This window comes from Antennarius striatus, chromosome 2, assembly GCF_040054535.1.
Source record: "Antennarius striatus isolate MH-2024 chromosome 2, ASM4005453v1, whole genome shotgun sequence".
Lineage (NCBI taxonomy): Eukaryota > Metazoa > Chordata > Actinopteri > Lophiiformes > Antennariidae > Antennarius > Antennarius striatus.
In genome coordinates, this window is record NC_090777.1 from 23,962,754 (window position 1) to 23,985,924 (window position 23,171).

Consider the following 23,171-nt stretch of genomic DNA (forward strand, 5'->3'; position numbering starts at 1 on the left):
AATTCACCCTTTATATTATCCTGCATTTTTCAAAATCAAGTAAAGCCTGGCGTTATATAAAAAAGCAGCAATGGGTCCTTCAAGCTTAAGTGCTCTTAAATATAAAACAGTGGGGGAAAAGTGTGTTCATCTTCAGATTTGCATGAGTATGTAATTTTGTATGAAAAAACTTGTTCTGTTTGCAACTTTTGACTGTATGAATTTAATCAGAAAATAAGAACACACATTTGTAAGGTGTCTTAACTGGAGTATATCAGTAATTCCTGTGCAGCTCATCACTAATCCACCTCCTTGTGGACTGGCCCAACGGGTGATGTCATCTGGTGGCCTGGCTGCCACATAGCAGCAAAATATATAATAAAAAGTCAGAAACACATTTGAGAAAAAATGTTTTATTTATAATCACAAAATATCCCCCCCAAAAAACTTTCTATTAGTTTATATTTAAAATTTTATCTAAAATCACGATCACAAATCAGTGATTTTAATTGAATTTCTTTTGTGTAGCAAAGTATAAATAATCTATTAATTTAGTAGAATAATCCATTCAGTACAAATATTTACAGATATATTTATACATATGTATTTATTTGCCATGACTGCAGCTGAACATACAGGTATGTAAAAAGACAAAATAGTATAAAATGAGAACACAATGGAAAAAATGGTCCCTTGTCATAAAAATGTTAGGAGTCAGTTTTCTATCACTTGCAGCAGGTTCTTGTTTAGTTCTGTCATGTAATCGGAGTATGTGTGTGTGTTTGTCTTTTGGCATTCATAAATGTAAGCATTCCCAAAACAACATTTTACCCAGCGACAAACAAACAAACAGACACACATTCTGGACCAGTTTGCCTTCCCTTTGCCACCCAGTCATCTCTGTTTCACTGGTCTCAGTAGGAAATCACGCAGTTCATTTCGTCGGCGAGGTCGTCCTCAAAGCGAGACAGCGAGCGACTGGCTCCGCGAGCGATGAGGTCAGCGGCGGCGCTCTCTATCTCATCCAGGCTCATGTGGCAGGCTTCAGCGATCTCCCGCTTGGCAAAGCTTACAAACTTAGGATCCCTGGCGTAAACACCAAGACCCTCCGAGATCAAGATCTGAGGGCAGCAAGAAGAGAGATGGAGTTACCAGACACTTATTTATTGTTCAACATTTATCTGAACATTTCATGGCTGTAGGTTAACAAGCATGGACTGGTCTGAGGTAAAGATGAGGTACATGAAGTATTACTACCTGGGCTCAGAAGCGCTATTTATGCAAAGATTGTTTACCTGATAACCCTGCAGGTGTAATATTTTCCAGGGGACATGAAACATGTGTTTACTGTTGCTTGCTCTAGCGCCCCCTAGAGTCACTTTCTACTGTTGTCTGGTTTTAGTTGTGTTTTCTCCATTTTCAGCCTGTTTCTATACATTTTAATGCTATATATAGTACATTATAGGTGCTGGGACTTGAATGCATTATTACTCACAGACTCCACCAGACTCTCTGCGCTGCCTTTGTTTATGAAGCCCTGGTTGACCGGTGGAACCCTCATTCCGGTGAAGGTTCTAGTCTGGCCTGCATACCAGCCGGGTCGGCTTCCAGCGGGGAGGCTGGCGGAGCCGTCGCTCCAGAGCGGCTGGCTGCTGCCGGTGGCCTCATCCACCAGGATCATAGGAGTGTAGATGAGCTTGCCCCTTCGTCCCGAGGGGTTTATTATCCCCGGAACAGGAGTGGTGCCAGCTGCTGCCGTGTTCGCCCAGGAGGAGGATGACATGGAGGACACGCTGCTGGGTCGAGAGTCCAGGCTGTGCTGCATCTGACAGGAGGAGAGCAGTCAAACAGAGTGAGATACAATCTGCATCAGAGCGTTGACATTCAATTCAAATTCAAATTCAAATTCAAATTCAAATTCAAATTCAAATTCAAATTCAAATTCAAATTCAAATTCAAATTCAAATTCAAATTCAAATTCAAATTCAAATTCAAATTCAAAAAACTTTATTTGTTGCCAAGAGGCAATTGAAAGTACATTAAGTAGGATTGGTCTAAAAGTGCAAACAAACAGTGTACACATAAACAGTGTAAACATAAACAAACATAAATAATAATGAAATAATAACATAAATACAGTTTATGTTAAATAATAACTCAAAATTTAGTGAGTTTAAAATCTAGTTAGTTTAGAACCTAATTTGTTCAAAACCTAGTGGGTTAGTTAGTTAGTACAAAAACTAGTTAGATGAAAACCGAGTTACTTAGTTCAAAAACTAGCTAGTTTAAAACCTAGTTAGTTCAAAAGCTAGTGAGTTAGTTCAAAGCTGAGTTAGTTATAAACCTAGTGAGTTTAGTGTCTTCTTCTTTTACTTTCAACTTTTCCCTTCAGGGGTCGCCACAACAAATCAGTTGCCTCCATCTAACCTTGTCTTCTGCATCCTCTTCTCTCACACCAACTACCTTCATGTCCTCTTTCTCTACACCCATAAACCTCCTCTTTGGTCTTCCTCTAGGCCTCCTGCCTGGCAGTTCAAAACTCAGCATCCTTCTACCAATATATTCACTACCTCTCCTCTGGACATGTCCAAACCATCTCAGTCTGGCCTCTCTGACTTTATCTCCAAAACCTCTAACATGTGCTGTCCCTCTGATGTACTCATTCCTGGTCCTATCCTTCCTGGTCACTCCCATCCTGCCTGTACACACTTCTTCACCTCTTTTCCACACTCTCCATTTCTCTGGACTGTTGACCCTAAGTACTTAAAATCCTCCACCTTCTTGATGTCTTCTCCCTGTAACCTCACTCTTCCACTTGGGTCCCTCTCAAGTGGAGTTAGTTTAGTGTCTAGTTTGTTTAAAACGTAGTGGGTTAGTTAGTTGAAAAACTAGTTAGTTTAAAACCTAGTTAGTTAGTTTAAAAACCCAGTTAGTTCAAAAACTAGTTAGTTTGAGACCTAGTTAGGTAAAACCTAGTTAATGGAAGCATGCATTTGCATTTGCTTCACCTGTAGACGGGACCTGGATGGGGATGCGCTCCCACGGTAGTTCCCTGGAATGGGGAGATGGTCATCCACACTCCTCTGTGGCCTCAGACACTGGAAGTTAAAGGCAGGTCTATGACCTGAGACAGAAGCACAGAAGTGTTAGGAAACCCTGTGAGATTCATGACTATGACCTTGTATGGAAACATTTACCATTAACTTCACTGAATAATTTAACTTGATCAAGTTTATTCTAATTTATCTGCATTGTTGCCAATCACAGCAGCACCTTTTGGTATGGCAGGAAGTAGCCGTCTCCTGACAAACTGCGTGGCGCCGTTCTCATTTCCGCTGTAGCCGTTCTCATTGTAGCCGCTAACAGCGTTCCCGTTTTCGTTGCAGGTGCTTCCATTACCATTGATGACGCTGCCATTTTCATTGTAACTCTCATATCCGTTCCCGTCATATCCGTTGGTGGCATAGGGTGCGGGGCTAGCAGCAACACTTTCTCCATTCATGGTGATGTCATTATAATTGTTGCTGACAAAGCCATTAGCATCATGGTTATCATAGGGGATCTCCCCAATACTATTAGCTCTTTCCAGACTCTGTCCGTTGTAGCCCGTCTCAGTTGGGACAGGAGAGACAGCGTCTGGATACACGTACCTGTAAGAGTTTTAGAATGATTTAAAAGAAACGATTGGCGTACACCTCGACTCTGTTAAAGACACTGATCTAAACTATTTAGTCATCAGTCAATCATTGCATTCATGCTAACTCTCTTTCCTTACCCGTCTATTGATACTACACTTGCAGCATCCCCCTCACAGCTATAAACTTGTTCGACCACCTCAGTTGTGGCCACCACAACTGGCTCATCGGCAACAAACTCTCCTCCAACGACTATCTCTGGGGGAGGCGCCGTTTCTGATGGAGGAGGAGGAGGAGGAGGAGGTGGTGGCGGCTCCTCATTGACGGAGTCCGTCCTGAACAGGAAAGAACAGGAAAAACTTGAGTAGACTTTGTGAAAAACGTGGAGCTAATGAGTGACGTTATTTATAATGCTCAACAGAAACACACCTGATGATGGGCAGAGGCTCGGACCTCAGGGGTTGTTCACACACAACAGTGGTGCCTGCATGCTCCGATCCCGGTCTCTGGTGCTCCGGCAGGCCCGTCACCTGCTCCATGATCACGTCCCAATCGGTGGTCCTGGGTTCAGGCTCCATAATCACGGTTGTCTGCTCCACCAGCGTGTCTATGTGAGGCAGCGGGGTGCTGGCGGGCGTGGTGTTCAACGAGGTCCCCGCCTCACTGTCGAAGACCTCATCACCTTCCTCTTCCTCTAGGTCGCACGCCATCGCCAGACGCATCTCCGGAGCCAGGTCCTGCAGCGTCCGCAGCCCTTGCTGAAACAGAAACATACATATAATCATCAAAATACAACGTTAATAAAGACTATGAAGCTTATCAATTGCATGATGATGATTATGATGACGGATTCATCAGGGAAACATTAAAAGGAAAAGCACATCACCTGCAAAGCAGCCGCCCTGTCCTTCTTTTTGGATTTCCTCTCCCTCTCCTTTCTCTTACGGAACTTTTTGAAATAGTCCTGAATCAGGAAACTGGCATAAAACTTCCCACAAGTCACCTCATCTCCTATGGTGAAACAAAATGTGCAGAAGTAGAGAATTACATGACTTAAATTTATTGCATTTGCTGGTGGAGCTTTCACATGTCTGACTAAAAAAACAGAACATTTGTTATAATTTCTGGGTGAAGTCCTTTTTAAAAAGCTGGTATTTAAGAAGATATTTTCTTTACCTCTAGGGGGAGGAATGACTTCGTCAATGAGTTTGGGTTTGGTGCGCTTCCATAGCTTCTTGATGATCACCTTCAACTCCTCATTCTGCTGGTCGATGGGGCCTGAGAAGGACAAAAACAACAAACCCCTCTAGAGTAACAGCATCAAAGTTGCCGACAGACCTTCTGCCACATCGTGCATGAGTGGGAGGTCTAACCTTCGGTCTTGATCTTGAGTGACGTCCGCACAAGGGCGAACAGAGTGGCGTTGAAGGTGACCGTCCCGTCTGCGTGTAGCGGGACGTTCATAGCAACCAATCTCTGTGAGGACAAGAGGATGAAGCAGACGGATTGAAAGCTGCTGACTGGTACTTAGCATCACCCGTGCAGCAACAAACATGACTTACCTTACAAGCCACACGATGAGGGCACAGCTTTCCAAAACCGAGAGGCGGCTGAATCCGACGCAGCAAGGTGACGACGTCGATGTGTTTTATCCGACCGCTACGAGAGACAGGAGGACACAGATGAATGTTTTGGAGACATGTATAAGAAGAAGCGTAGAGAAATTAGTCTTACGTGGCCTCTGGATCGTAGTCCGACCAGACTCTCTTGAACTCGTCCAGGTGGTGAGTCCCAAGCACGGTCCAGTCTCGAGTCAGGTACTCAAAGTTGTCCATGATGACAGCGATGAACAAGTTGATGATCTTGATGGAGAAAAGGATGGAAGGTCTGATTTTTAATTACATTTAGAATAAAAACACCTTAAATACTGTCTCAGTTTAAATCAATGTGCTCATTCCGACATATTTCCATATTTCATATGGTTTGTGAATTTTGTAAAAAAAACCAGTAACATACAGGGGGGGTCTGAGTCAATTTTAGCAGACAGAGGTCCTGGTGGGTCTCTGCTAAAAGACCACACACAGTCTGATGGATGTCAGCTGTCCACAAGAGGTGAAACCATAGACGCTGGTAAAGCAGACACACCAAACTCAAACCTTGTAAATTTGTGTTGGAGGTTAGAGAATCAGAGGAAAAAACGGCTTGATGGTGCAGATTGAGGAAATTAGGGCCTGATGTTAACGTAGAATTGATAAAGATTGAAGAGGGCAGTATGGAGGGGCCTGCACTGCATTTGAGTCAACATTTCTACCTCCAAGTTGAACATTATCTTCATCTAACCTGTTGTCTTAAAATAGCACCAAAGTGGCTGGGCGCCATAAAAGTATGTGTGGCCTTTGAAAGCAGGATTTGCTGTTTGGATTAACAAAATCCACGAATAGCGGAGTTGTCTGAAGAGCTGGGAATCGGAGAAGATGGGATTAGCTTTAAAAAATCGGTGTTACTCATCTGTTCTAATACCTTCCTCCCTACTTTCAAACCACTTTGATCCCATTTGACCTGAAAGCCTGCAAAACACAAGACTGAAATAATCACGTCTAAATTTAACTTGGCGTCGGGAGGCTGTGCTAAATTCGACTGAAAGAGGGAAATTATTTTACTACAAATGCTGTGAGGACATATAAATAAGAGAAATATTCTTCATCCACCTCCTCCTCCTCATCAGCTGCACTCACCAGGTAAGCACAGAGCATGAAGAAGCTGATGAAGTAGATGTAGGACAGGTTGCTCCCGCAGGTGAACTCCTCGCCGGGTTCAGTATCGGACTCGGGGTCGCAGCGTCTTCCTGGAAGAGCAGCCAGCATAATCTCCTGCCACTGCTCCCCGGTGGCACATCTGAGTGAACGCATTGTGTTATTCAACCTTCATTAAACACTTAGACCCTTAAAACTGTGTCTAAACCATAGACTTATTAGTTTTTTTTAACCAGTTATTGGTTTAGTCTTCTGGCTCACCTAAAGAGCACCAGGACTGCCATGAAGAAAGTCTGGAAGTTGCAGTTTCTGTTGATTTCAGTGCTGTCATCAATGGCTATTTTTCCAAATGTCTGAAAAGGAGAATAAAACTTGCTAATTACTTTTACATACAGCAAATTAATGTTTTTTAAAAAAGGATGAAATGCATCAAAGCTGGACTAAAGAATGTGTGTTTGCAGCATACAGAAGAAAACTGTGCACTAACATTAAATAGCGTTGGACGGACAGAAGGAGAGGAGTCAACAAGGTAGGGGGTAAGTTGTCTATATATAAATATATATAAATATATGTATATATATATTATAATATTTATATAAATATTGCTTATAAAACTTTATAAAACTATAAAAAATACGTAACTAATTAATTTCCCTTGATGAAAAAGAAACCTTTTAAATGTCCTGCCTGATAAGTGACTCACTTGCATTCCAATCACAGCGTAGATGAAAAAGATCATTGCGATCAGCAGACCAACGTAAGGCAGAGCCTAAACAAAATGAAGAAACCAGTTTACAAGTGAGGACGCTGTTGTAAAACATCTGCTTTATGTGAACTAAACAAAGCCGCACTTACCTGGAGCGACTTGACGAACGTCCAGAGAAGAGTTCGGATGCCTTCTCCTTTGCTGAGCAGCTTCACCAACCTCAAGACTCGGAATAAACGGAAGAAGGTGATGGACACTTTCCCGCTTTCACCTTTCCCACCGCCCTAGAGCACACACAAGCGTTTTTTTTTTTTGTACGTTTTTTACAGTGTTACCTGTAAGCATCCTGCATCTTGGATGTATTCAGAGCTCTCACCTCCCCATGACCGCCTCCTCCCTGGATCGATGTTGAGATGTTCATCAACAAGAAGAGATGGGAGAGCAAAGAGATCAAAAAGCTATTAGGATAAAAAAACAACCTCTTCAATTTAGATTCTTTGGATTTTTTTTTTTTTTTTGTTTCTTACAGGTACAGTGTGACCAAACTTACACTGAACTCAGAGACGGCGATATCCAACACGCTCCCCACAACAATCAGAGCGTCAAAAGAATTCCACGGGTCAATGAAATAATGCTGTGAGGACAGAATAAACAGTGAGATGACAGCATGACGCCTTCTGACAGCCATCTTTTCCTCGTCAAAACTCACGTGGGCCCGTAGAGCCAGGAGCTTGATGATCATCTCTATGGTGAAAACCACAGTGAAGATCATGTTGAGGATGTCCATGATGGAGGTGAATAGCTTCGACTGCTCGTAATGCTGGGAGGGAAGCCGGAACGGCGTGAAACTTTATACTAGTAGATAAAAGCAGGCTAACAATTCTGTATTTCAGGTGTGTGACCTACCTGAATAGCCAGAGTGAGGGTGTTTCCCAGGATCAGCACAAACATGATATATTCAAACTGACTGGAGTTGATAATTTTCCAGAACTTGAGCTGCGATGGGTTTTTGGGAATGTAAATCTTTATAGGTTGAGCTTTCAGTGCATAATACACACACTGGCGCTGGGGAGGGATAAAGGAAGCAAACATGTGTCACACACCTATAATCAAATAACAGAAATTATACATCAAAGCATGTTTTATAACCCACTTGATTTTTGTTGAGTTCACAGTTTTTGAATTCCACTTCTCCTTGCTCTCGGAATGTGATGATGACGAAACCCACAAATATGTTCATCATGAAGAAGGCAATGATGATGATGTAGATGATGAAGAAGATGGAGATTTCCACGCGGTAGTTGTAAATGGGCCCCCGGTTGATCGCGTTGGCGTCCACCGCTTTGTAGAGGAGCCTTTATTAAAAAACACACAAAAGCAAGAGCATGAAATATGGATTTAAAGGACATACAGTACTTCTTAATAGATGAGGCATAAATCATAATGGTTTTTTTTATTATTACAATATTGAAATATAAACTAATATATAATATAATAATAATATAATATATATAATATATAATATTTACATAAAAAACAAAAATATACACAGACTACAAGATATAGTGCATATTCAAAGGAATTACTTTTTTTTTTTAAATTTGAATTTCGAATATTCTTAAAATTTTAAATTTCTCTTTTCTTTTCACAGGAGTTGTCAATAACAACACTTCCCAGTAAACTCCCAGACTCACTGTGGCCAGCCTTCAAACGTCGACACGGTGAATAGCGCCAGCATTCCCATCAGCACATTGTCAAAGTTGAAATCACTGTTTTGCCAGATCCTCTCTTTCACCATGGGATGGTTCATATCCCCGTCCTTATAGACCACAAACGTCCCCCTGAAATGAAACACATGCACATGCTGTATGACATGTGTGTAAGTCTGTAAGGCGTCGTGTGTCATGAGGAGAAAAGACGGCAACTGACTTGCACTCTACGGGGGTGTGTTTGGCTTCGTCCGTGCAGCTGTAGAATCGGCCCTGTGCCATTAAACACATGAAGATTGTGTTTTGGATCTCATCAGACTGTAAACCCAATAAAAAGGCAGAGTAGAAACCACACGCACCTTGAAGAGCTGCACACCGATGCAGGCGAACATGAACTGAAGGAGTGTGGTGACAATCAAGATGTTACCGATGGTGCGGATGGCCACAAACACGCACTGCACCACATTCTGTGAACGCACAGCTAACGCAGGTTAGCTTCACATTTACATACAAACAACCGATGAAAACTACAAACAAGATGTTCATAAATCAGAAAGTCTAATCCAGGGGGTGTCAAACTCATTTTCTCCGAGGGCCACATCAGCATAATGGTTGTCCTCAAAGGGCCTAATGTCACTTATGAATGTAACTAAACATAACTCCTTGTAATGTAAAATAAATGTAACTACTCCTTACTGTTAAATAATTCTGAATTTATTACTTATTCAAGTTATTAACATTATAGTTGCAGAGAAAAAAAATATGTTTTTTTGCTGCTTGTTATAAATACTTTTAATTTGTCCGGTTATGAAACCCACCGAACTCCATCAATCAAGAATCAAACTATCCAAGACAATAAAGAAAAATAACATCAAACTCAAGTTAGGACATTAAATTTGCTCAAAAAGTTTTTGTCAGAGTTTAAATGAGCTTAATTACTGCATTGTGGGAAATGTAGTATCTGGTCAAAGCATGCTTTTGACCTATTTATTTTTAGACAGTCTGACCATTTATGCTCTTGCGGGCCACATAAAATGATGTGGCGGGCCACATTTGGCCCTCGGGCCTTGAGTTTGACACATGTGGTTTAATCTATGGTAGCAGTTTGAGGTTGGAATGCTTGAATGTGACTTTGCTGCAACAATTGATGCTAATGTTAAACGACTCGTTTCCAGTGCATGAATCAGGGAGTTTCTGACTATCATCCATTTGTATTTGTGAGTCATATTTCCCAACAGGGCGGCAGCGTTCACCTTCAGCCCCTTGGCTCTGTTGATGGCTCTCAGGGGCCTCAGCACTCGCAGCACTCGCAGAATCTTGACCACAGAGATGGCGCTAGAGCTGAGAGCAACGACAGGAACGGTTTAGTAAAAACGACAAATGATTAAAAACATGGCAGGTTGACTTTCCTGTCAAAGGAGGCGTGTGTGCAGCTGGTGTCAGACGGGTATCCACTCACTGCAAGAAGAAGGACGTGAGCGACACGCTGACCACCAGCAGGTCCAGCAGGTTGAAAGCATTTCTGCAGAAAGAGCCGGTGTGGAGGAACGCTCCGTAGACCGTCATCTGCGGGTGAAGGAGACACGTTAACATTATGGATCGCTTTTTTTTTTTTTTTGATGCATAGTGACGTTGTTGTCGTTAGCAACCACAGCCGTTACCTTCAGCACGATCTCCACAGTAAAAACCGAGGTGAAAACATAATCTGCGTAACCGAGCACCTGAGGGAGAGAGGGATAAGTATCAGTGTTGGCTTTGGTTCGTTGTGTAGGATACGATGATGGATTTGGTCTTACTATGTTTCGGAATGAGTGGGATTTGATTGGATCCTCAGCAGCCAGGGAAATGCTGCTGAGGATGATGAAGATGAGGATGAAGTTGGTGAAGTAGGGGTGATGGATGAGGTTGTGGCAAGCGACGCGCAAACTGAAAACGGGAAGAAAAAGTGAGTTTGGCGTGATATTGTAACATAAATTAGCAGAGAGGCTGAGCTCGCGTGTTTCAAATTTTTAAAATACCAGTTTTTCTTTCCGAGAATGAAAAAGGAGCTTCCGTCAGGGATCGGGACGATCTTCTCTTTAGGCCCTGAGAACTCAGGCTTCAATGGAGCAACTCCTACAGTAAAATAAAGGCCGCAGGGAAAGAAGTGAGAGACAGTACATCTCTGACTCACGGTTCTTGCTCTTCATCGGACTCACCCTCCAGACCCTCGATGGCCCTCAGCTCCTCGTTCTCCTGCCAGTCATCGTCATCGTTCTGAGACAAAAGATCGACAGTTTGGAATTTTATTATTTCAATAATGTGAAGCAGGTAAAAAGATCAAGTTAAAAAAAAAGTCTCCTTACCCCTGCATCTTCATCTTCTTTCTCTTCATCATCATCCCACTCTTCTTCTTCCTCCTTTTTCTCTCTGAACAATCAAACAGTAAGAACTAAGAAGGCAGTCCTCTTCATAACCGCCAGTGAAATTGTTTTTCTTGTGTTCAACTTACTCGACTTTTTTCTTTCCACCGCCTCCCGCCAAGTTGTCCACGGCGATAGCCAAGAATACATTCAGCAGAATGTCTGATCGCAGAATTCAGGAGGGAAATTTTTTTTCCATTTGGAATTAAATTCAAAAAATCTTTTGACTGAACAAGAACACGGACTCTTGGAAAAGGATACAGTTACCGCAGACAAAGAGGATGACAAAGTAAATGCAAACCACCATGTTGGGGAAGATCGGCCCTCCGTACGCCATGATGCCATCGTACATCACGGCGTTCCAGTCCTCTCCGGTGAGGATCTGCGCGAGAGAGACCAAAAGAGTAATAAGAGCGACGCCTGTAGCAAACAGCTGAGCAGGGGAACGTAGAAACGTCGTGAGACGTTGAGATCACCTGAAAGCAAGTGAGCAGAGCCTGAGGGAACGAGTCGAAAGTACTTCTCTTCATCTGAGTGTCGTCAAAGTTGAATTTGCCTCCAAATAACTGCATCCCTAGCAAGGCGAAGATGATGAGGAAGAGGAAGAGCAGCAGCAGAAGGGAGCAGATGGCTTTCATGGAGTTGAGGAGGGAGTTGACCAGGTCAGACAAAGCAGCCCAGTGCCTGGAGACAATCAGAGCTAAGCTTACCGACCAGGATGTGAATGCAGGATACAGACGACTGAACGGAACTCCTGGGACTGTTACCGAGTCATTTTGAATATCCTGAGCAGTCGGATGCAGCGCAGCACGGAGATGCCGATGGGCGGGATGAGGTCGAACTCTACTAGCAGAGTCTCAAGGATGCCGCCGCACACTACGAAGCAGTCGAAGCGGTTGAAAAGCGCCATGAAGTAGATCTGCAGGCCAAAAGCGTACATCTTCATCAACATCTCCAGAGTGAAGAGCAGCAGCAGGATCTTATTGGCTCGCTCTGGCAAACAAAGAATAATCATTGGTTTTACAATCGGTCGGGTTTGGGAACCGATGAGAACTCAGTGAGGCGAGGAGGGAAGGATGGATCCTCACCCTGCATCTCCGTGAGCCACTTGGGCTGACCGTAGTGCTCGGAGGCGCTGGCCACCGTGTTGAGAAACACCAACAGAAGCACCAACCAGTAGAAGTTGGTGGTTTTAACAGCGACCCGGCAGTTCTTCCTCATCGTATGGTTCAACTGGCACAGCTGGTCACTACAGAAGAAAACGTGCTCATTTTATCTGAGAAAGAGGCCTTTCAATTGCAACTTCAAAACTATACAACGTGATTTTGAGTAATCTTACCAGAAGCTATTGGCCATCATCTTCGCCCTGAGGAAAACAACACAATGTGAATGCAGAAGATGCCTGCATGATGGTGATGAATTCAAACCATGCTGTTATTTCTGTATCTTACATGAGAGAAGCACAGAAGCCGCTGTCGTCGTCCAGGTAGGCTATGTCATCGTCCGAGTCCGACTCTGTGAACAAAGATTAAGGATCAGCCGTTAGAGAGCTATCTTCACCATTTCCTTACTATCCCATGATGATTTGACCGTCATTACATAACACTTTAATAAGTGAAAAGATTAGTCATGTTTACAGCTTTTGTCTCAAAAGTTGCACATTTTCCACAAACCCTAGAAAATGAAACGTTCTTGATCATCAGACCAGGATTCAAATCAGGTTTCTGATATAAAAGCTTTAAGACAGTACAGTATTTTACACATGTAATGAACATGCATCCAAGTGTAGCAGACACATATCTATGAAGTTAGAAACAAAAATCTTTATTTAGATTATTATCCAGATTATTTCCACAACCTGATGGAACGGTCTTTCGGCCAAAAAAAAATGCCTTCAAAATCTGTTCACCTTTTGAGAAATCCTGCTGACAAAAAAAACTAAACCAAACAAAAACAAGAACTTCTCCTCCTCAGTGGCGGGTAATAGACGGGGGCGTCTGACTTACCTCCACCATCCTCGCTGTGTTTGTACCAGCCAAACTTCTTCATCATCTTTTTCTTTGCGATTGCAGCTCCTGTGAAGTCAACCAGACCCAAATAACTTAGACAGATAGAGCTAGGTGAGGTTTTGGCCTGAATGCTGATTAAACGTGTTGAACTGACGCTTGTTTCCTTCTTCATCCACATCCTCGGCCTCTATGAGCCAGTCCATGTATCCCACCATGTCCTCCTCCATCTGCTTGCTCTCCTGAGCTTTCTGCAGCTCGCCTCGGGCCACCGCCTTTTCTCTTTCCTTGGAGAACTCTCTGCACAAAAGACATAATTCCATAAAATCATTGCTGATATTTGCAAAGGATTGATTTGTATTTCATTGAATGACGCATGCATGAAAAGCTGTGAAAAGTGCTGCACCCACTCACCCGCTCAACACACCCAAAACAAGATTGATAATGAAGAAAGATCCAAAGATGACGAGAGAAACGAAGTAAATCCACGGAATCTCATATCCGATGGCATCATTCATCTAGATAACATGTAGATTAAGACTTTATTAATCATCACAAACTAAACTTAAACTGTGGAGGATTGTGTAACACATCCGTACCCAGTAGAGAACATCTGTCCAACCCTCCATAGTGATGCACTGGAAAACTGTCAGCATGGCGAAGAACACGTTGTCGAAGTTTGTGATGCCACCATTGGGGCCTTCCCACTTTCCCCTACACTCGGTCCCGTTCCCGACACAGAAGCGGCCGGTACCGGCAAACGCACAAGGTGACGGGTCATCTTCAAATATGAGACCTAGAGCAGAGGAAGCTAAAGTGGTGGGAAAGCACAAAATAAAGAACACTGTGGGAAATCTGTTTCAGTTCCAATAGCTGACCTGTCTGGGAGTAACACGTCTTGTGCATCCTGCCGATAAAAAGCTCCAGGCCGATGATGGCGTAGATGATGATGACAAACATCACCAACATACCGATGTGCAGGAGGGGAACCATGGCTTTCATGATGGAGTTCAACACAATTTGTAAACCTGACAAACACACAAAAACAGAACGGTGCATCAGAGGTGACGCTGAAGAGCACGCATGAGACAAACGCTGTGATGAACGCACTCGGCACTCCAGACACCAGCCGAAGTGGTCGCAGCACTCGGAACGCCCTGAGAGCTTTGACGTCCAGGCCTCCGGGTTTTCCCGCAGCGTGATGGGCCTCTCCCGGCTTGTGATCAGTCATACCTTCAGCTATCACACTGAACAACCTGCGCGAACACACAACACAGCTGTAGAACTCCAGATAGTGATGCAACTTTTTTGCAGAATGGTGACAGGAAGTACCCGACAATGACGATGATAAAATCAAGCAAGTTCCATCCGCTGCGGATGTAAGCGCTGGGGTGCATCACCAAGCCGTAGGCCAGGATTTTGGTGAAGGTCTCGATGGTGAAGATGACGAGGAAGACGTATTCCACTTGTTCCTAAAAGCAAAAAAAAAAAAAGCCTACATGGATACGCCTGAACATTTTTAAACATCAAGTGTATCCCAAATGAATAAAGGTACGTGTGTCCAGTTAAATAAAGTTATTATTTATTTGTTTTTATTTAAACTTGTGTTTCTTTAATGTTCTCATTATTTATTACTAACTTTTAATCTGCATCTCGCTCTATATGAAAAGTGATCATGCAAACAACTGACATAATAAATAAACCTTTTTCTTTCTTCATTGTGTGAAAGATTCATTCGCCCATTAAAATAAACCAAATTTTAAAAAATGCTGCATTTACACCAGAATTAGAATAATCAGCATATTTAGCTAATTTCTCAGTGTCTCTTCACCACGTACAGCAATGAGTAGTTTGGACTTTTCCAGGCTTCTTCCTTGGAATCAAGCGCTTCATCTTTAAAGACTGACTGCTGCAGCTTTTTAACCTCTTGACCCACTGCCTAACACACACTTAAGCCTGTCACCGAATCCCTTCCCCGTTCCCGTGACTTTAATGCTTCTTATCATGGCTACCGCTATCACCGAGGCGTTTACCTCTGATTAATCACGTATAATGACTCACCAAAAAACAGTCACACTCAGCAAAATATGATCTAAAAGTTGAAGATATGAAATGATTATACATCAAGTTCCTGTCAGGAAGTATATGTTACCTCGTCAGCTTACCTCATTTGTGCAATCCAATAAAGAGATCTAACATCTATCCATCTGTAAGTGTATGTGTGTGCCCCTGTTTTGTTAACTAAAAATGAGCCAGAATATGATTCAGATATTTGGTTTTCCTCCGGAGAACAGTTTCCAACATTGCAGTAACATTAACAACTATGTGACTTTTTAAATAAAGCTCCTCTTCCATCCCATCGGCTCATATTTCCAGCATGATGAGGAAAAGCAGGCTTTCTTTCAAATGTGACCGAAGACACATTTTTAAATTTGATTGAAAAATGATCAGATAAATTGAGGGGAGAGAGAGAGAGACAGACAGAGAGAGAGAGAGAGAGATGGAGCAGATGGTTGGTGTTTAAGTAAGTCATGATCCTTGACAAGGTCACCTGAATGAGGTCACGCCTCAACTCCCCCCCCCCTCAATACCATTACCATCCAGAAGAACATTAACTTCTCACTAATGCAGCTGCCCTCAGCAGAAGGCCTCCACGCTGCTGTCCTTTGGTTTTTGGTTGAAGTCAGTAATTTAGGCAGGATATTATTTCTGAGAGTCCTTTAAGATAAACCTAAGAATGCATCTTTGAATTCAAACACAAATCCTTAAGGAATTCATTCATTCCCCTTTGAGGGGGATTGTGATGGCATCCAGCAGGTTCGATGAAGAATCATGAGTTTGACTGGAGCTTCAGGATCCGTTTGGACATCATCGCCACACCAAGCATCAGCAGCAAAGCAGGAAGACATGGCTAACATCACCTAAACTTATGTTTGAGCTTGACTTACTGTATTCTCCACACATGGTCAGAGTCATGTGTTTCTGTAAATATTATTATCACCTCCTCTGACCGTCTTTCTACTGGAAACTCACCAGTTGGTGATTGGTGGCGTTGGAATCATCGTCAGGGTACGGCTTGGTAACACCCATGGCCACGCAGTTGGCAAAGATGGCGAGCAGAATGAAAATATCAAAGGGCTTGAGGATTGCAGTTAAGGGAACAATCAGTCTCATTCACATGAACACAGAATGCATTTTGGGGTCACGTTGGATGGTTTGATAACCGACCCAGAGGAGGATATTTCCACTCCACGAGGGCCAGCGCTGCCATACGGATGGGGTTGCTGAGGGTGAGGCAGCAAAGGGCTCGAGGGGCTCTGAGGGCAGACTTGTTCGCCTGCATCGCCTTCTTCGCCCCCCCTCCTCTTTTTCGGGACGAGCCGGTCGACCCCAGGGTGTCTGATTTTCCTGCCTCGCCCACAGGCGGGGCATCTGTCCAAAAGAAAAACAACAGCCATAGAGGAAATAGGTTTTTCTATGTTTCAACATCCTGAATGTGGGCAGAAAAATATGAAACATTCTTGTTTTATTTATGCAGCTGAGGATTCATATAAGGCCTGAGAGGTCTGGATCTGCTTGGTGTTCAACTGTCAGTCCTCTCTCACGTGATGTCATCATTTCATTGCTAATATGAGCCTAAATCTTATTATCAACCCAGTCAGGGGAGGATTTGAAACCTGGCTTTGGCAACATGCAGGTATTCTGTCCTGGAGGCCTCATACAATAAGACCAGATGTGACCTACTTCTTTATTAGGAGCATTGTGGCACCTTACCCCAAGTAGGCCTGTGAACACCTGTTGAAAGCACTGCATGCTGAACAAGCCTATGAGTGCATTTATTTTCTAGAACACATTTTAACTGCAAAAACTAAAAGTACAACATGGAACAAACTGTCTTGGTCCCACTTGTGCACCCCCTGCATAAAAAACATACTCAGAATTGAATGTCTGACCCAATCTGGACACCATTACTCAATATTTGGAGGCACAGCAGATAACTTTTCCACCTGTAGCGCACCATTTGTATTTTGCATTCAGCTTTACATTTGTGCAGGGCTGTATATGTATTTTCACTAGTCTCTATATTATATGGCATAACAAAGGAGAGCTCTTACCTTTCTTTGCCACATCCATGTCCGCAGTTTCTCACCACGAAACTACTTGAGAAAACCCACCATTAATTCTTCTGGAGATCCGCGATACGTAACGGATCACAGATCTGGAGCGGCGGACAGCGGACCGTCTGAAGCGGGTCGCCTCACACCGACGCGCCGCTCGCCGGTGAGGCGCAGCGGCTGCGCGCCATCCTGCTCACCGGCCGCCGGGGACGCGGAAAACGCGATCAATGCCGATGTTTAAATGCCAAAATTGAGGGGAAATTCCGCACTTTTTAAAAATGAATGCTTCGGCTGCTTTTAACTGTGGAGGCACATTACGGTGACGGATATTAAAGCAAACGCGTCTACCGGCGGTGGTCAGTCGTCGGGATTAAACCAGCTGAGCCGTTTAAAAGGATGACAGTGGAAATCTGTCAGGGGGAATGTGAGGCAGACTCAGCAGGAACCCCGGGCTCTGTGGGCTTTACTGCAAAGTGATGTCCACACAGGATGGAGGGATATTAAAACTGCACAGGGGGCAGGAAGGACTCATCCATCTTTATTTAGTATATTTATTTATCTCAAAAAGTGTTCAGAATGTTCTGAGGAATGAGTTAGTAATTGGTTATTGAAGTTGACCCTGTTCCTTGCAGTTCTTATTGAATGTATAATTGGGGGGGGGAATAAATGCATAAAATTCTATCAAAATGCAGATGAATGAATTGACATGAATGGACACAAGGTGGAAAATTTTTAAACCATGTGCAAAAGGTGATTAAACGCTGGCAAGATCTCTACAGAATTTTTTTCCCCTCAAATTGATTTCGTTTTCACGCACATATCTCAGGAATTTACAAAACTAAATATTGTTAAAATTCATATTACCGAGTTCAAATGATGTTTCGGAGGTGAACAGGCAACTGCTACTGTATCTTAAATGGCTGAATAAATTCAGCATTTATGATGTTGGAGCACTGTGGAAAAAGAAAATCCCCCCAATCTCCAGTCTTAAAGAATATTTGATGCTTTTATTGTTTCATTTAACTTTTGCAAGATAAATATATTACAACAATACATAAAATAAACATTTTTATACATTGTCTGACAGCAAAACAGATAATAAAACTACATGGTCTCCCTGCTGTGTGCAGATACCATCATTTTAAGGTTGACTGATGGATAATGCAGCGATCACAGCCACAAGGGCTGCATGAAAACCGACTCACTGAAGTTAAGCAGTAAAAGTGATCAAAGTCATCATTTCTCTGCTCATCCTTTTTTTCAATTGTGCATAAAAGACAAGATTACTGCCCAAAGTTCAAATAGGTAAGAAAATAAATACTATCAGATTTACACTGACTCAAGCTACCGAATGAGAGACAAATTTATTGCAATTAAAATATGGAATGAGGCTTTGGTGAGCCATCTGTTGTACATGTATCATATGAAAACACACTCAGTTCTTCACATTGATTGTCACATATTGATTAGACAAATATTTTATTAGACAGCAACTCTGCAGGTAATACCTCCTAAAGCCAACACAAACATGTTTTACAAGACGTGTATTTTTTTCTGCTTTGTACAAATTTCTGCTTTTGGCTTCACTTCAATCTAAATTTGTGCAAAAGTGCCTTGAAAAGATGTAGTCTAAAGATGTACATGTAGTCTGTAAGACAATATTCTCATCTTAAACTTTAGCTATAAAATTTAAAAAAGTACTTCAGGCAATATCAAACCATTTATTTCCAGATGTTGAAAAATCATAGTGCCTATTCTGAAGCCAGAATGATGGTTTACTGAAAATGTTCCATGAGATTCAGAAAGTGCTAACATAATGTTTGACTGTCACAACCAAACATTCACACGTAACTAAAAATTAAAGTAGCTTACCCCTGAGGTATAAGCACATAGTGCAACTACTTGAACCCACAATGGAGAACGGTACATTCACATCCTGGTCATTGTGATTCCTCCAGCAATCCTTGGTGTCTCCCCTATGGTCTAAGTCACCACAGCTGGCCTCAGTCCTCATCTATTGAATCTGCCCCTATGCCCCACCCCCCCCAGCTATGGATGATGATGACCCCCATCCTTTGGAGATAACTGACTTGGATCCTCTGCGAAGGGAACAGCTGAAGACAAGTTGGGAGATGAAAAACATTAAATTTATGATGTGGTAGTTGATCTCAGAATTTAATCCTTTTGTTCATTTAAATCTGAAAAATGTTTTTCCAGATACTAGTGGAACCAAACAATGATGAATTATCACTTTTAAGCTCTGATGGTGAACTTGTGGAGGGCACATTTTCCTATTTGCACATCCAGCAGAAGGAGAGCAACATTAGCATTAATTATCATTCATCTGGAATCGCATTATAGTCCAGGTGATGAACTTTTAAACATTCATGCTCTTTTTTGCAGAATATTGTTTTACTTTCTCCACAAGAAAGATGAAAAAATCCTGTCTATGACGCACAAAGTGTAGAATTGCTTTCTTAGCCTTTTATACTCAATAGGCCAGAAAACAAAAGACTGCAATATGATCGATGCTGAAATCCAAAGGCGACATGAAAAAGAGATTACTTTCTGTGGGTTCACCAGTTCAAAAGAAACGGTTCACGTACAAGTAATCAATTTTTAACATAGGAATATTGATTACAGCCACTCACAATATTATAGCAAGGGGTGATATGGTCCAAAAATAACATCTCATCCATTTAATTCCACTACCTTTTTCCATTTTGAAATGTTTTCAGAAAACAACCAGACTTAAAGCATCCCATGAAATTCTCCAGCTGCTACAATATCATTTGCAGAATGTACTCGGCTTGACTTACAGTTCTGAAACTGCTGTGCTGTATATCTGGTTAGGAGGATTCCAACGCCCTCAATGAGAGCGAGCAAAATTCCCCCCATCATGGCAGAACCCATCATAGTTAACGGCCCACCTGCGGAAAAACACAAAAATGTATCATTGATTCTATGCGGTCATCGACACAGGAAGTCAGAGCCAAGTGAGTTGTGTCCTAGAGACTTCGTCTTACTGCGTGCTGCTAGGACGGCTCCGGTCAAGGCGCCACTTGTTATGGAGTTCCAGGGATCCTCTTTTCCTCTCAGGCGAACTAAGCCACAGTCGATGGTGGAGAACAACCCACCCCACACAGCAAAGCTACCTGCAAATCCACCAAACATCTGCTTTAATGTATGATTTCAGTGAATAATCATCCAAGATTTGGTGAAAGAACCGAACTCAGGTGACCCCAACAGACCCAGGTGCAAGTACAGTGGAAGAAATAAGTATTTAACCCCCCACTGATTTCAAAAGTTTGCACACTGACAAACAATGAAACAGTATAGGATTATTATGGTAGCTTAATTTTAATTGTGAGAGGTAGAATATCAAAAAGAAAATCTAGAAAATTACACAATATTTTAAAAACATTGCATTTTCTTGAGGTAAATAAGTATTTGATCCCCTACCAACCATGAGCAATGTTGCCTTTGACCTACTCCTGATCTCAGTGAGGTTGTTACCTGCATGAAAGACACTGGTCCCAAATTGTTAACTGTATAAAATGCCATCTACTCACAAACTCACTAACACTCCATCATTTCCACCACGAGCATGACCAAAGAGCTCTCTAAAAATGTCAAGGACAAAATTGTTGACCTACACATGGGCTACAAAACCATAAGTAAGAAGCTGAATGAGTGACAAGGTGACAAGTGTCAGTGCCATTATTCAGAAGAAGTCCAACATGACTGTCAATCGACTTAGGCTGCGGGCTCCATGCAAGATATAACCTTGTGGGGTCTTGATGATCATGAGTAAGGTTAGAGATCAACCTAGAATTACACAGAAGGAGCTGGTTAATGATCTTGAGGCAGCTAGAACCACAGTCACAGGTGCTGTGGTCAAATGATACCAATATCGAGCTTTTTGTCCTCAACTAAACTGGACGTGTTTGAAGGAAGAGAAATACTGAATATGACCAACCCCACCATCAAACGCATGGCGGTGGAGGTATTATGCTTCGGGGGGTTTTCTCTTCTAAGGGGACAAGTCAAATTCACCGCATCGCCACAAAGATGAATGGGGTCATGTATCGCAAAATCTTGGATGACAATCATAGAATGGTCATCCAGTCTCCTGACCTTAATCCAAAAGAAAATCTATGGAGAGAGCTAAAGCTTTGAGTTTCCAAACAACAAAACCTATTTGGAGATGATCTTTAGAAAGGAGTGGACTAAAAATACTCCTGATGTGTGTGTCAACCTAATAAGCAACTACAAGAAACCTCTAACTGCTTGATTGCCAACAAGGGTTTTGACGCCAAGTATTGACTCATGTTTTGCTCAGGATTGAAATACTTATTTCCCTCAAAAAAAAGCAAATTGATATTTATTTTTCGTTTCATGTAATTTTCTGATTCTTTTCTATTGTTTTTATTGCTGTTACAATAAAGTTAGCATAAAAATCAGAGATTGTTCACTTATTTTTTAGCATGAAAACTTTCAAAATCAGTGGAGAATCAAATATTCACTTCTTCCGCTGTAATAAAGAAAATAATTGCACTTTGACTCTGATTTGAACTGTGTTCCTATTCCTAAACCTACAATAAAATAAGCAATTAATTTGATTAAAAAATAAACACTGCCTCACCTCCAATCTGTGGCGCTCTTATTCTCACAGCATTTGCACTTCCTCTCAGTCTGTGTCCGACACCCTGAAACATTACCGCACTGTTGATTGCTGTCTTTAAATCTCTAACTGATTATTACAGCTATTAATAGGACGCGGTGAACTCACTGCAGGGGCATTTCGAAAACCCTTGACCGCCTGGAACACCCCTCCTCCAATGACGCCCATGGAGAAAGCACCACCACAGTCATCCACTATCCTCCAGGGACTGTAGGAAAGCATAAAGTAGAGATGACAGTCTGCAGGAGAGCTGCTCAATATATCCTTCTGACTTTAATGTTGCAACATCCAGTGAAATAAGACAATACATCATGTCGTGCTACAACTTTGTTTTCTAATTGATTCAAATTTTAATTCTATTTTGTTAGACATGATTTTGACTGGCAGTTCTCTCAATTTAAATGTTCAGTTTAACTATTCTCCAATAACTCTATAAATTCTCAATTTTGTTTGAGTGTATTTTTTATGTGTGTGTGTGTGTTTGTATGTGTACGTGTGCGTGTGTGTGTAAAAACATTTTTAAAAACCCTGAAATTGTCTTTTTCTGATTCCAGAAAAAACAATGTCTGCTTTTTTTTCAATGTCATGTCTCGAGTTATTAGAATTGTAAAAAAAAATAATTAAAAAAAAAAATTAATTATTGATTAATTACGCAACAAAACTGGCCATATTACATTTTTAACAATGAATTTTGACATTTTAGGCTATAGTTCACAAGAGGAGTTTTCATAGTTATTTATTATTCCAAGGAATGCTGGAAGTAACATTACAATCCTTGTCTTGGCAGCTGATCCAGGATCAATCTTTGGTAATCTGTCAGTGATTCACGGAATGTCATACATTAACATGTGTGAATGTTATACATTAACGTGTGTTTAGCATGTGTTAAGTGTATTTAGGCTATACTTTCACTCGGTTACGGACTAACACCACTGCTATTCAACAGGAAGCTAAAGCTTAGCTCGAACGTTAGCTTGTAGTTCATCCTGAACCTGGCGTCACCGCTGGCCTCTCGCTAAGCTAACATGCTAACCCACACAGCCTCTGTTCACTCTCGCTACAGCCTGAATGTGACATTGAGGAGAGGAAAATGTCAAACGATTAATCTCACCAAGGTTCACGAACATATTCCTCCATGTTTGTTGTCGTTACGATGAGACGTCATCATCGTGCGCGGCG

At 42.1% G+C, this 23,171-nt stretch overlaps 2 protein-coding genes across 4 annotated transcripts; both read right to left on the reverse strand.

The window, feature by feature from the left end:
• Window positions 1–427: 427 nt before the first annotated feature.
• cacna1fa (calcium channel, voltage-dependent, L type, alpha 1F subunit a) lies at window positions 428–16,331 on the reverse strand. Of its 3 annotated transcripts, XM_068307143.1 has the most exons (45): window positions 16,224–16,331; window positions 14,523–14,662; window positions 14,301–14,446; window positions 14,069–14,218; window positions 13,790–13,986; window positions 13,605–13,708; window positions 13,348–13,490; window positions 13,191–13,259; window positions 12,636–12,699; window positions 12,524–12,550; window positions 12,273–12,433; window positions 11,952–12,177; window positions 11,661–11,868; window positions 11,446–11,566; window positions 11,274–11,346; window positions 11,128–11,191; window positions 10,981–11,038; window positions 10,801–10,897; window positions 10,579–10,708; window positions 10,444–10,503; window positions 10,242–10,348; window positions 10,036–10,123; window positions 9,142–9,249; window positions 9,003–9,055; window positions 8,768–8,914; window positions 8,227–8,428; window positions 7,980–8,138; window positions 7,783–7,893; window positions 7,624–7,707; window positions 7,450–7,470; window positions 7,223–7,357; window positions 7,071–7,136; window positions 6,629–6,720; window positions 6,350–6,509; window positions 5,349–5,476; window positions 5,177–5,273; window positions 4,988–5,090; window positions 4,791–4,892; window positions 4,501–4,625; window positions 4,044–4,372; window positions 3,755–3,949; window positions 3,253–3,629; window positions 2,988–3,103; window positions 1,475–1,804; window positions 428–1,100 (listed from the first exon to the last, which is right to left on the reverse strand). In XM_068307143.1, the coding sequence occupies exons 1-45, from the start codon at window positions 16,278–16,280 to the stop codon at window positions 894–896; spliced, it is 5,937 nt and encodes a 1,978-aa protein (XP_068163244.1). In that variant the 5' UTR covers window positions 16,281–16,331; the 3' UTR covers window positions 428–893. The 3 variants fall into 3 exon arrangements, with proteins under 3 accessions (XP_068163244.1, XP_068163254.1, XP_068163235.1); XM_068307153.1 differs by lacking the exon at window positions 9,142–9,249 and having other exon boundaries at window positions 9,003–9,100; XM_068307134.1 differs by having other exon boundaries at window positions 10,444–10,708.
• A 1,979-nt stretch (window positions 16,332–18,310) lies between these two features.
• Window positions 18,311–23,171, reverse strand: timm17b (translocase of inner mitochondrial membrane 17 homolog B (yeast)). Its single transcript, XM_068339773.1, has 6 exons — window positions 23,104–23,171; window positions 22,101–22,200; window positions 21,954–22,017; window positions 20,335–20,463; window positions 20,128–20,238; window positions 18,311–19,422 (listed from the first exon to the last, which is right to left on the reverse strand). Exons 1-6 carry the CDS (start codon window positions 23,127–23,129, stop codon window positions 19,358–19,360), a joined length of 495 nt encoding a protein of 164 aa, XP_068195874.1. The 5' UTR covers window positions 23,130–23,171; the 3' UTR covers window positions 18,311–19,357.